Source organism: Accipiter gentilis, chromosome 24, assembly GCF_929443795.1.
Source record: "Accipiter gentilis chromosome 24, bAccGen1.1, whole genome shotgun sequence".
Taxonomy (NCBI): Eukaryota; Metazoa; Chordata; class Aves; order Accipitriformes; family Accipitridae; genus Astur; species Astur gentilis.
Genome location: NC_064903.1, coordinates 17485212 through 17498733, shown reverse-complemented (window position 1 = coordinate 17498733; position 13522 = coordinate 17485212). Strand labels below are relative to the sequence as shown.

Sequence of the window (13522 nt, the reverse complement as noted above, 5' to 3'; positions counted from 1 at the left end):
TGCTAATGACCACACCAAGGGTTTACATTCTCCCTAAGTGGAGGCTACGTTGAAAGTGCTGACTTACCTTTATACGTAGAGGCTCTAGTAAGTTTTGCCACATGGTCTCAGTCCTGGCTTTGTCCCGCTATGGGATGCTCTTCCTACAACCTTCTGTGATGACCTTGATGGAGCAGCACAGCCTCCCAGCTGCAGAAATACTTGTTTGAATACAGGAACTTGTAGATCGATATCTAATACAAACCTGCCTGCTCACCAAGAGAGACCTGTGGTAGTGCAGCCCTCCTGCCTCTGGAATCATTCTGTGGCCTGATGTTTTCATGCATACCAGTTTCCACCCAGCCTGGTGACTGGTCCATGGTTCAGTCTCCTCCAGCTCCAGGGGCTAACCCCACGTTAAGGGGGTTAAAACATCAGCTGGGAGCCCTTTTTCATCTGGTGGATGCTGATGCTTCATTTCATACAGGGAAACTAAGGCAGGAGAAACACGAAATGACTTAGCCCTACCTCACAAAAAAGTAGCCTGAATCAGGAATGTTTTGCATTATACAGGAAGATATTACAGCAGTCACAAAAGAGGGAAACTTGCTTCTGAGCAGTTTTGAAGAGCCTGTCTCTGGGGAGTGCAGTCAGGACCAACACCGCGAGAGGCCTGGGGACTGGGAGACTGTGAATCGGTGAGTGCACTATGTTCCTAAGTTGCCTGATTTTTGAGTGGAAACACTCAAGTTATTTAGGCGTAGATGCGTTGTTTAGGTCACCTAACAAACAGGTAAAGACAAAGATACCAGGGTTTTGCTCCAGACCCATCAAATTGCTGGGTGACTTCTGTCAAACGACTTTGACCTGCTCTTTATTTTTCGCCCCCCGCTGATACAATGAGGCTGTGCAGCAGATGCAGGGTTCTCCCATGCCAGGATCCCAGGTGTTATTCAGATAAATGGAGATAGCAACAACTGCTTCACACAGGTGCTGTCATCTGCAGTGGTGATTTCATGAAAATTCTCTCCGAGATCTTCACAGATCATATATACATGTCCGTTGACTTCTTCTGAGAGCTTGGGTCCAGAAAACCTGAATAGGTGATCTCTAGGGCTTGTCCATCTCTGCTTGTCCTCTGTTTGCAAATTGTTCCAATCCTGTCCTCCTTCTGTGCTCAAGGTTACTTGGTCAGCTGCACGAGATGGAGACTGCTTTTGATGGCTTCTGGGAAAAACATCAGTTAAAAATGGAGCAATATTTACAACTGTGGAAGTTTGAGCAAAGTTTTCAAGAGGTATGATCAGATGCACTTCTGTTGGCAGAAGGAAGAGTTGGAGACAAAAAGGAGGGGAGAGAAGTTTTTATGCTTTTTATTTTGAGAGTGTTTAATTTATGCTGCTGTTTCTTGACTCTGGCAGGGCTAGCTAGCTTGGGGAGACCACTGTGCTTCCTCATTCAGAGCTAATTTAGGTATCACTGCCCTGCAGTCGCATAGATTTTGCTGATAGAAGCATCTCTGAATCTAGAAATTAGTTCTTGGACACTAGGTTTATTATTGAATTTACCAGTCTTAGCTAAAGTGTGATTAATTTTGGTCTAAGAATGATTTTCTGCCTGTGCTTTGTATCCTTTTGCAGCAGTCTTCTTCTTTGTGTCTAGGTCAAGAATGCCATTGAATTTTTAATGAGTCAGCAAGCAGAGCTGCCCGACACTGGCGACAGTGTCCCCCAAGTAAAACAGAGGCTCAAGGACTTGGGTCATTTCGATGGTATGGCTCAGGTGAGATAATCTTTCACAGAAAGAGGCACTAATGGAACACAAGAGACACATTCTGTATTTGTGGTAGGGGGTGTTTTGTGAAACTACCTGGTTCTGGTGTAATTAGTTGGTAAGTGGCTGCACAAAAGGATTGATTTCATGTCTTTGCTCTGCACAGCAACACTGTGATCACTCTGAAAGCCAGGAACAGGGTATTTAATTATCATAGTTAAAATAAATTGCTGAGCAACCATGAAAATCCAGAACAGATAAATGTCTGAACATAGGGGAGGCGTGGGAGTTAATGAGCTGGAAGAAGAATTATTTATATGTTAAGTAAGTGCTTTAGCGGTGCTAATAGGCAGAGACTTGTTACCAGGCACATGGAGAGGCAAAAAAACTTGCTATCTTGACGTGTCTGTGATTTGAACGTAACATATGGGTGAAGACTAAGAGATGTAGGGGAAAGAAGAGTGAAGAGAGATGATTCACGGGAGCCCAGCTGAGGATGTGACTTCTGTAAAGGGATGCACTTGGCAAGGTGGGCCAGGGTCAGTGGAGAAATCCTGACGGATCTGGACACAACCCCCAGAGGCTTCTTTGAAAAGAAGAGTCCTAGGGGAAAGGTCTAAGGCTTTTTGGCCATTTGGAAGAAATATTTGTGGAGAGAGGGAGGAGGAACAAAAGGCCAGGCAGGCAGGGTGCAACAGGGAAGCAGTCCCAGCAGAAAGCCGATCCCGGAGAAGACGTAACCATTACACTGACCAAGATGTGCAGACAAGATAGCATGTTCTCTGCATCAAGCTTTGCTGCAAAGGGCCTGGTTTGTTTTCACTTAACCGCTCAAATTCCCTTTCACGCTTATAAGCATAGTGTGCCTAAACGGGACATCAGCTGCACTTTTTTTTTAGAGTGCCGTTCCCGGAGACGGCAGCAATATGTTGCCAGCACCCGTTCACAGCACTGCTAGTTTGGTGAAATACTGTTTTCTTCTTCATCCTCTTTTTGGATAGCAAAAGTTTTTTTTCTCAGATGATGGGTGCCATTTTATCCTGCTTAAGCCACCCGTTCTGGCTACTCCTAATGGCAGTCATCTCCCTGTGTACCTGAAATCTGGTAAGATGAGAAAGTGCATGTTGTTATATGTAGATATTTTGGCCTTCTTTCAGTAAGCGTGCCATCCATTCTTTTTCTTTTACTGAAGGATCTGATAGGGAAGGCTCAGGTGGTGATACTACACGGACACCAGCTAGCAGCAAATCATCACTACGCACTCAACTTAATCTGCCAGCAATGCAATGAGCTGCGGCACCATTCTGATGTCTTGTCTGATGAGATCAAAAGGAAGCAGATGCGACTGCAGAAGACCTTGGATCTTCATACCCGCCTTCAGCAGGTAGAGTTCAGAGACACAGTGCCTTGAGAAGCAGATAGTTAGCTTCTCCATGGGGTTAGCCTCTCCGCTTCTTGGCTGGAAGCATCTCAAATTTGCAGCTTTGCTTTGGCGGTATGTGGAAGGGAAGTGTTCCCCAGAGGCTGGAGGAGTGCTTCACCCCTTACTTAGCTGGTTGGGTTAGCAAACAAATATCTGCTGGTGCTCTGAACGGTCAGCAGAAAGAAGTGGGCATCTCCAGGGGGCAATTCAGAACACCGAAGTTCAGCTGCTGCTGTTGCTTATGCTTTCATGCTGCATCCATGTATTAATTGACTTTTGAGGTTTTCATACCCAGTGCAATAGAGGCAAAGCATTCAGATAAACTCTAGCCCTTTTTTGTTAGCAATTTATTAAGAACGAACGTAGCTGACTGTAAAATGAGGCGACAGATTGGTAGATAGGCGCAGCTGCTGTGTGCTAGCATGGAAGTGGAGTCCTGTGGCTCCAACGCTCTTTGATATCTTAATCAGCATCAAAAATTCATTTGGGGAAATTCACGCTAATTAGGCCAGAAGGCACGCGACTGTAATATGCTTGAGACCGTTAAGAGAAGCAGCAAAGTTTGACCCTGTCCCATTTCACTTTTGGGGGATTAGGGAACTTGGTTTTTTTCTCTCTGTGTGCTCCACTTCAATATTGCATTCATCCGCGGGGACGGACCGTTCTTCGGCAGCCTCTCAGCAGCAGGGCCCCGTCTTCTCCTGGGCTCCTTGCAGTGCTGGTTGGTGCTAGTGGTCTAGCCCATGGGCTCTGCTGGAGCACACCGTGGTCCTGCTCTCCGCAGCCTGCCTTCCCGCTCCCAGCACTGGAAGTCCTCTGTCGTTCTCGGCTGCAGCATCTTCTCACGCCTGTGCACACCACAGCGTGTGAGTGCCAGCTGAACACCAGCCTGGCCTTCACCTGTTACCTGGGCATGTTAAATGTCCGACTTGAAACTGCAATTTAAAGTCCTTATTTTGTTTAAAACCATGAATTCAATTACTTGGATCATTCCGCGCAGTTCAGGTCTGCGCTGAGCCAGGCCTTTATCTCAAGAAACCCACCCGTCTCATTGTAAACTCTGTAGTGCCCCCTTCAGCTTTCCGAGTTGGATAAATAAAGATCTGCTTATCATTTGGTTCAACTATGCACTAAATAGTACTTCTGCGTCAGTTATACCACTGGTTTTATCCAGGTGCAAGTAGGAGCACAACTTGGCTGGGTATGTTGAGGACTGCAGTCGCCCACCAGAAAAAAATGTGACCTTTCTACTTTCTAATCCAAATGCAATAGCTGCTGAGGTCTTTAGGAATACTGATTAGCTCCATGTTGAAAATACAGACCCGGTAAATGATATTCCTCATGGGAACCTTGATGTATCGGGGTGCCGCTGACGGTCTCGCTCCCTGTGTTTGCCCCGTGCTGTCACCAGGCTCTGCAGTGCTGCGACGAAGGCGCCTACCTGCTCGCCAACCAGCAGATGGATAAGTGCCAGTCTAAAGAAGGCGCTCAGAAAGCTCTCCAGGACATAGAACGATTTCTTGAAAGCTCTTCAGCCTACTTAAACTATGATCCCCAAGCCCTACACTACGATTTTGAGTCGGTCCTCACATCTGAATTGAAGGTAGGCAACCCCTCCAGTTCCTTGTTACACAAGTAAAAAGCAAGATCGAACTGTGTTGCGGTGTTGTCAGCTTTATAGTCCTCTGTTTTGGGTCAAAGTGCAAAATAACGGTAGTTATTTGATCACGGGAGTCTTTTTCACTCTCTACAGTGCCAGATACAGTCAGTGCAGGTCAAGCTCGAAAACGTTCGAAGCATGTTTGAGAATCGGCAGTCTTGCTTCAAGAAGCTGTTGGATAAACACGTGCGGCCTGTCCAATTAGTAGCCCCTCGGCCAGAAAATCCACCGAGATCAAAATCACCATTATTCTCTCCTAAACATGGTAAAATATTTTAAGTTTATGGTATTTTCAGATGATAAGGTTGCTTTGAGGCAGGAAGAGTAAGGCTAAAGATGGTTTGGAGAAACCAGCTAAAACTTGCTGGCTGATACAGAGTTGTTGTATAATGCTAAATGCATATGAGATGATTTACGATCTTTCCAATTTTTGTGTCTCGCTTCCCATACCTGTGTGAAGAATGGGACTGGTTCCTTGGTATTTATTTTCACTTCCTACTCAGTGAAAAAAAGAGAGCCCTAAACAGCGCATACTTCCAGTTCTGCTTTACTAGCATCCTACTGGGCTGAAAACTGGTGAATTAGTACGACAGGGAAAAGGGGCAAGGTTTATAAATTTATTAGCATACCTATTCTCTGTGGCTGTCTTGAGCTGGAACTGACATAAAGTTAGAGTGATGTTTGCAAAAGAGATTGGAGAAATGAGGACCTCTAATCTCATGTACAGAAATGAGCTGGATGCTTAATTCCCTTTGATTCCTTGAGGAGGTCTTCCCTAAATCCCAACTGTGGAATAATTAATGCCCATAAAGGTACAAATTCTGCTTGAACTGAGGTCACTGAATGTTCTGCCCTGCTTTTGGTAATGGGATGTGGCACAGTGTTAGCTTTAAATGATAACATTAAAACTTTCATCCTTGGCAACCGGGTATGTATCAGAATTAAAAAGTATTCCAAAGTAACGTCCATGTATTTTAAACTAGGGACATGCTGTTATGGGGGTCTATTAAATTCAGTGATCTGACTGCATAAAGCAATTAATCATTTGTGTTTTAACACAAATTTTTTATCATAAACTAATGAATATTTGTTACGGTGAATTGTAGCGGGTGTCATACAAACAGTAAAAGTGGCTCCAGTTCAGGGAGTGACTAATGTAAATAGCCAGGCTAGCGGAGGGATGGGAATGAAGCTAAATGCGGTGAGGGGAGTTAAGCTACTCAAGATGCAGGCCAGTGCAGCAAATAAATCCCAGATTTCCTCTTCCCAGGCTGATGCCACCTTCACTAGACCACACTGCCCTCTGAGCCCCTTTCCTCAATCAGGAAAACAGCTCCGAGTCTTTAAACTGGAGTATTGCCCATTTTACTTAATGGAACTTTTCCAGCTTTCTAGAAACAGGGGAGTGTTAAGGAGGAATTATTGGCGTAAAGAGTGAGGGTAAATGGGTGGCCACCTCCGTGGGATGTTGTGAGACCGTCATCAATGGGCTGGACTCGTTTCACGCCTTCACGGGATTCACGTTTTTCTAGCAAAAGCACTCAGTCGCCTGCAAAGCACAGGTATCCTCCATTAATCCTCTTCCTGAAAGAGATGATCAAGTGTGTTGAAACATAGCCAGCAGGCGGGGAAAGACAAAAGGCTCCTCTTCGGATAGATCATGCCAAGAGAGCTTTTTAATAAGGCCTCTGTTTGATACAAAACATCAAAATGCTGCAGGCCTGCTGGCGTGATGTGCAGTGTCAAAGACGCATGCTGGGCTCTGCCGGGAGTGCTTTGAGATGGATGGGTTTTATGGTGTGGATTGAAACCAAACCACCTCTGAGCACATTACTTTTGTCCTCTTTTTCTTTCTTTCTTTTGTTTTTCACCCTCTTCTTTTTCTGTCTGAGGACAGACGCTTCCCCTTTCATCTTTGTCCTGGATTTGAAGCCCGTCTGATAAATGTGGTTCTAATTTTGAAACCGCTTTTGAGGGGGAAAAAGAGTAAACCTATCCTGTCCTGAGCCATAAAGCATAGCGAGAGGCGCAGAAGCGGTACGGCAGGCTGCGGCAGAGCCCGACTGCTGGAGTAAATTCACTTTTGCAACAGAACACGGAGCTGCAGCTGGTGACCGTCTCCCTGTCCGTGTCCCCTTCCTCCCAGGAGGACCACTGGCGAGTCCTCGCTTCTTTTGGGTCTTCCCATCCGCGACGCCTCCGTCTGTGCCACGCACGCCTCTGATCTGCTCTCCGGCGTCCAGATCTCTCTCCTTCCTCATTTGACGTGTTTACACGAGAGGTCTAAGGCCTCGTCGGCGTGATAATACGTAGTTGGGTTATCTTACAGCAGCCCCATCTGAAGACGGGGCGCCTGCTCTCCACGTGGGCTTGCATTCCTCTAAATCCTTTTTTCTCCCTACATCTTCTGCTTCACAAAAGGTGGCTCTTTGGTGTCAGCACTGTTCAAACCTTCAACCTAGACACAGCCGCTGTTATATTCATACGTGCTGTGATACCTTTTTTCACCCTAATGGAAAGATAGTTCCTTAGTCCAGTTAATTTTTATTTTTTTTTTTTTACTTTGCTAGCCGCTTTCCTCTGTTTGTAAATAAGGTAAATATTGCACAACAGAATGTATCTAGTTCTGGTCCATCTCAGAAGTTGGTGCAGCCACTGGGGCTGCAGCCTGGCATGTGGAGCTGTCACCGAGGCTGGAGCCAGCACGATGCTGGAGAAACTCATTATTGCCATTCATTTTGGGGGAAAAGACCCTTTTGATGAAGAATTGCCATATTGACTATTCAGGAGTAAGAAGTATTTGAAAGATGCCATCTAACTCTCTGGGGAGACTGATGTTTTATTTGAAAGCTTCCAATTTACCTCTGTAACCTGAAGTATTACAACTTGTAATTATTTACTGACAATACCAAGAAATGCTGCCAAAGTGGAGAAACAGTTTACACCAGCTGAGCATATTGCCCTACATTCATAAAAGGACTTTAAAACAGGATCCCCGTTGGTGATGTTACTTTTGGTAGTTTATTTGATTTTGTTGTTTTCTATCATTTGCACAGGCTTCACAGACTTTGTTAGGTTTTGATTAAAGCATTCACTTAATGGACATTTTGTTTTTTCTGATTACTTTTAACTTTACGGCCTTTATGACCATCCATATGACTTGTGCTATTTGGTATTAGTATTGTTGTTTGAGATAGATACCCTTTATTTTGTCACTTTGCTTGTAGTATTAGCTAACTAATTATTCATTCTTAAAATGTATCCCATTTTTCTTTGTGATGTACTAGTTTCTGCCTGAACCATCTCCTTCACTATAGATGTACATTACGTAATTATGTTCATTTCTACCCAAGGTGTGGATTTTAATTCCAGTCTGAAATTTTCATTTGATCTCTCTCTCCCTGGGAAGAAAACATCGAGAAAAACTCCAAGTTCTCGCAAGGTAAAAATTATTCATGAAATCTGAATGAGTTTTATACACTGAAAAACTGAAACTCTTCTAAAAATTTATTGTACTTAGACTTTGGATTTGAAGATGCTCTTTTTTTTCTTTTTTTTTTTTTTTTTTTAAATAAACCAAAAAACAGGCTTTCGTATCTTTATGGTTTAGTTGGCTTAGTCCAGCACCTGAGATCTATCTTGGATTGTTTTTCCAAGTCACAGATATCGATTTTCTATGCCTTTTTCTCTGAACTTGTTCTTTGCATAACAGTGATGTCTGTCAGGAAAACTCCCCACCTTCAGATATTTCCCCTGGGGAAACTGTTCTCTGGTCTCTGCACTAATGAATTATATTACCAGTATTTTCAGATTTTAAGTAGCAGAGTAATTTCTGGGAATATTTGGCTACCTGTTGTGTGCTATGCCCTTTTAAAGTTTTGTGTCACAAAGGATTTCTTAAAAGGCAGCGTATTTCATCCTTCCCCAAGGAGTTCCCGTGCCGACATCAGGGGCCGGGCTCGTCCTACCTCTGCGGTGACCTCCATGCAGCTCTTCCCAGTGCATCCCATTTCTCTTCCAGATCGAAGTAATGCACGACTATCAGGAAAAACGGAACTCCTTGCAGTATTTTATTTCAGACAGTGATGACAACTTAGATATACTAAAAGGGTAAGCTGTTTGCATCACTCAAAATGATGTTTATTTCTGGCCAGTCCTTGTCCCATCCACGTGTTCCTCCAGCCTGACCTGGGTGTCATCTCTCGCGCTTTCACCTGTTTTATCATCCCTATGTTTGTTGTGAATGAGATCGCGCTACGTTTTGAGCTAGTTGAACCGTGCTGAATGCCTGTGGGTTTCTTACAGACGTTAAAATAATATACTTGTATTTTTTTCTTTATTTTAGCCACGTCATAAATGAGCTTATAGAAACTGAGAGAGTGTACGTAGAGGAGCTCTTCACTGTTTTGACGGTGAGTGACTTCTTCAGGTTGCTCATTCTTGTTCCCCGGTGACTTGTACCAAAGGGCACCTGCCACTCTATCAAACTAAGCAACAATGTGATCGGGAAGGTTTCTACCAAACTGTCAGATCCCAAGCTAGTCATAAATTTTTCAAGTTTTCTCCCTAGCTTTTCTTTGTTGGAGGCATCTGTAGGAACAGTTGGTGTCAGGATGAGCTTTTCATCTAGAATGAGGGAGAAGCCTTCTGTTTGTACACAACAGCGCTGGTAATTAGTTTTATCAGTGCCTGGAAAAATGTACAAAAAGCTGGTATTTTTAACCGTTCCCTAATTTCTTTTACCTTTTGGAGACAAAAGAAAGAAGCTTGTGTTTTATCCTTGGCAGGATTCTGTCTCAGTACTGTGAAGCTCGTGGACATATAAAGCACGCTTCTTTAGAAACCAGAGCACAATTTCTCATGCTGCCATTTTAGACACTTCTATTTTATTCCAAAATAACTCTTGCTGATGGCCAAAACAAGTTGGCTGTTAAATAGCTCTCCCTTCTTGCATTTCTCTCACCCAGGAGCAAGCAGGATATAAATCTGTTGGACTGCAGGTAGTTACGCATAATTGCCCTGCACTGATTGCTTTTTTTGTTAAACCACGCTGTATGTGATAAAGCACTTGGCAGATATGCAGATTTATTACTGTGCCTATCAAGTCTAGATAAAGAAAAACAGACAGATAGACTTAAGTTTTCTGAAGATAGTATTTCCTCTAAAGAGGGAAGCCTGCTTGCAGTGGTTAAATATAAATTATTAATTTTCCAGATACTTATCTTCTACTGAATCCTTAATCAACTACAAAGTACCTGCTTAGTGTAAGGAATACCGATTGCAACCATAGTGAGTATGAGAGATTAATTTGGAAAGCCAAAGAAGATGCGCTGTACATACCGAATACATTTTTGCAAACCTTTTTGCTACTCATGTTAAAAAGGCCTCAGGTCTGTGCAATGCTTGGTGACTAGCGTGGCCAGCTTGAGCTGTGGCTAATGGCCTTCTTGATGTCTTTGCAGTGATGGTCCTGAGCTCTGGCCGTGCCTTCTCCCTACCCTACAGTTAGGATGTTTACCACATCTGGTGAATGTTTTTGCGTTGGTGCAGTGGTGTGATTTAACTGAGGGGAGTTTTGCACTGTTTCCTAGTTCCACCCAAGAATTTGTAGTGCAGTGATGTCCCTTCCAGCTCCTCCCTGCTTGGGAGGCTGTGATTTCAAGAGGCAGGTGGGGCCACAGAGGACAGAAATGCTGAGGCATTGAGGAGAGCGAGACCCTGGCGCTCAGCAGGTCTTGTACAAGAGCAAAAAGCCCATTGCTTTTGGTATTTGATCTCAAGCCACCTCTGCTTTGCAACAAGTCACCTCACGCACCGGTTCTCATGAGGTTGTGCGTAACTGCATACCCCGTACGAACACGTTCTCACTCCTGTGTCCCACGGTCATAGCCGCAGATGTGTTCAACCCAGAGAAGTATTCCTGCGGGATCTCTCCCACAGTCAGGCCATAGTGAGGAGAAAGTGGCTGTGATTTGCCTTTGGTGAAGAGAGAGCATCTCCGCGGTGCTGGCCAGCCCCAAGGGAGCCGTCCCAAGGCATCCACTGCTGGACCACAACCCCACATGCCCAGAGACTGAAAGACAGGGTTTTAGTGACAAAAATAAGGAAACGAAAGGGATGTTGCTCGATGAAACAAAGCAGATTGTATTGAAAGTCTGTTCGCATCCCCTTGTCAACCGCCTTCAAGGAGATGCCAAGCCAAGGCCTTACCAACTGAGTGATGAGCCCCTTTTGCATCCCACAGGGCTACAGAGCTGAGATGGATAACCCCGCCATGCTCATCCTCATGCCTCCCATGCTGAGGAACAGGAAGGACGTCCTCTTCGGAAACATGCCCGAGATATACGACTTCCACAACAAGTACAATGCTGGCTCTTTTCCCCTTTTTATCAGACCGAGTTCCCATCAAACCGTACCTTGCTCACTGCTGCATTTTGTCTCTTCTCCCGTCTCTTGCAGAATTTTCCTGCACAGTTTGGAAAGCTGCCTGGGAGCACCCGAGCGAGTGGGATTTTGTTTCCTAGACAGGGTGGGTGACTCATTTTCACATATAAAGCAGACTTGAAGGCCAATGTTTCTCCTGGTTCGTCGCACTCTGCAACATCTCAGTTATGTCAGTTGAGTAAGATGCTTCTGATACTCGATACCAACACCAAGGCAGGGAGTGTAGGTGCGTGGCCAGCAGCAGATGGGGGAGAGCAGCAGTCGTGACTACGCTGCGGTCTGCTGTGATTCCCAGCAGTGTCTTTTTTTTTTTTTTACCCAGACTCTGTGACTTTTAGATATTAAAGTTGGCAGCAGAGATAAAAGCAAATTTACAGTTTGGGTGTTCACCTTATTTGGCTGCCCAGCAGGTTTGCGTGCGTGCGTGTGACTTGCCTTTCGGCTTCCCTTACAGCGAGAGGATTTCCAGATGTATGAGAAATACTGCCAGAACAAGCCCCGGTCGGAGTCCCTGTGGAGGCAGTGCTCCGAAAGCACCTTCTTCCAGGTGAGCTGCTTGTTCCTACCAAGGCAGGCATCGTCCTGGGACACTCGCTAGTCCTGAACACCCTCCTCAGCACCCCATGGTTTTGCAGTATAGTCTTTTTACCGTTGCATGGAAGCTCACAAAGATAGCAGTCGGAGTTTCTTGTACACAAGGAGTTCAAGGCAGGGCCATTCGTTATATTATTTTACGTGTTTTTATAAAATTTCTTTAGCTGTGGGCACCGTGTGACGTTTTTACATGAAATCATCTAAGTCATCAAACCATACTAGTCATGCTGTTGGAATAATTACTTATGGTTGGTGCAGAACTTACTTAATCTGAATTCTTTGTTCCAGGAATGCCAAAGAAAATTAGAGCACAAGCTCGGGCTGGATTCCTATTTGCTCAAACCAGTGCAGCGCCTGACAAAATACCAGTTACTTCTGAAGGTATTTCATATTCTGCTTTGTAAGGACATCAGGAGATAGATTTGTTTTCCAGTTTGTTTTATTTTTCAATTAAAGGTTACCTGTAAATCAGCTCCAAGCCTTAGATTACATATTCCTTCTCTTGGCCCTCTGTAGTGGCTTTCAGTGAAGATGAAAATTCGCATACGTGAGAAAGGAACAAGTGCTTTTAACAAGACATTTTTTAAGGGGAAAAAGACAGTTTGAATCTGTTCAGAGATGCAAAACGACAGAAGCACTTCTAAGAAAGTGATCATAAGAGTATGATGAATGAAATATATTGTACCGATGCATCTCTTCTCCTCAGGTTGTTATAGTGCCTGTAATCTTTAATGCATTTATTCTTATGTCCCCCATCTGAGGCAGGGAAGTGCTGTTGTCCTCACTCTCTAAAGTGGGAATAACACTGGGGTAGTGGCTTCTGAACCCTACCTTCTAGCCCCTTGAATGAGAGATGCGTACACATGAAGCTGTAAGTGGGCACAGGAGATCTGAAACGAAACTAATTTTATATCAATTGTATAATTCCCTAATCTGTGTTCCACTTATTGACTTGAAGGCTCTGGATTTTATAAATCCTGTTCCTTGTGTCTGCCAGTCTGAAGACACTCATGTGCTGCAACCTCATTTGAAGGCTTATATGACATATTGGCAGCTGATGAAAAACCTGAGCCTTATTTCCCATTTCTTACCAAGCTGGAAAACACAACACAAAGAACTCAGATGGGCGTGATGCCGCTCTGTAGCCTGACACCATCCTTAAGAAAACCCAGAAAAAATGGGCCGTGCTTCAGTGATCTGTTCCACACCTCAGACTAACTGTGATTTGGAGGGAGTCTTTTTTCCAGTGACATATGAAAAAAGAAACTCAGGCAGTGTAGGCTGCTCTTGGGCATTGGAAACATCGGGTGAGATGGAAAAGTCTGCTTTGTTCAAGTGCAAACACGTGCTCTTCCATTTCTATTTTCAGGAGTTGCTAAAGTACAGCACGAGCTGTGATGGAGTTCAGGAACTTCAAGAAGCTCTGGTTGCAATGTTGGATTTGCTAAAGTCAGTCAATGACTCTATGCATCAGATTTCAATAACAGGATATGATGTGAGTAGATTTGGGTAATGAGAGACCTTGCACAAGGCCGGATGGTGCACTGGGAATGGATAGTGTTCCAGAATGTATGAGCTAAAAACTATGCTAGAACAGCTACAAAGTGGATGGGATCAGGAAGCTCTTGCAGGTGACGCTCTTCCGTCTG

The 13522-nt window shown here is 44.4% G+C and overlaps 1 protein-coding gene across 2 annotated transcripts in view; it reads left to right on the top strand.

Annotated features, from left to right (window-relative positions):
- Positions 1–13522, top strand: part of MCF2 (MCF.2 cell line derived transforming sequence) — a 59004-nt gene that overhangs the window by 31668 nt on the left and 13814 nt on the right. For both annotated transcript variants that reach the window (XM_049827208.1, XM_049827209.1), the window contains exons 8-21: positions 553–677; positions 1162–1276; positions 1642–1761; positions 2945–3136; positions 4587–4778; positions 4929–5100; positions 8189–8277; positions 8857–8945; positions 9181–9247; positions 11080–11195; positions 11295–11364; positions 11734–11826; positions 12162–12254; positions 13243–13368. In XM_049827208.1, coding sequence (XP_049683165.1) covers positions 553–677; positions 1162–1276; positions 1642–1761; positions 2945–3136; positions 4587–4778; positions 4929–5100; positions 8189–8277; positions 8857–8945; positions 9181–9247; positions 11080–11195; positions 11295–11364; positions 11734–11826; positions 12162–12254; positions 13243–13368 — 1659 coding nt within the window. The remainder of the gene's footprint in view (positions 1–552; positions 678–1161; positions 1277–1641; positions 1762–2944; positions 3137–4586; positions 4779–4928; positions 5101–8188; positions 8278–8856; positions 8946–9180; positions 9248–11079; positions 11196–11294; positions 11365–11733; positions 11827–12161; positions 12255–13242; positions 13369–13522) is intronic.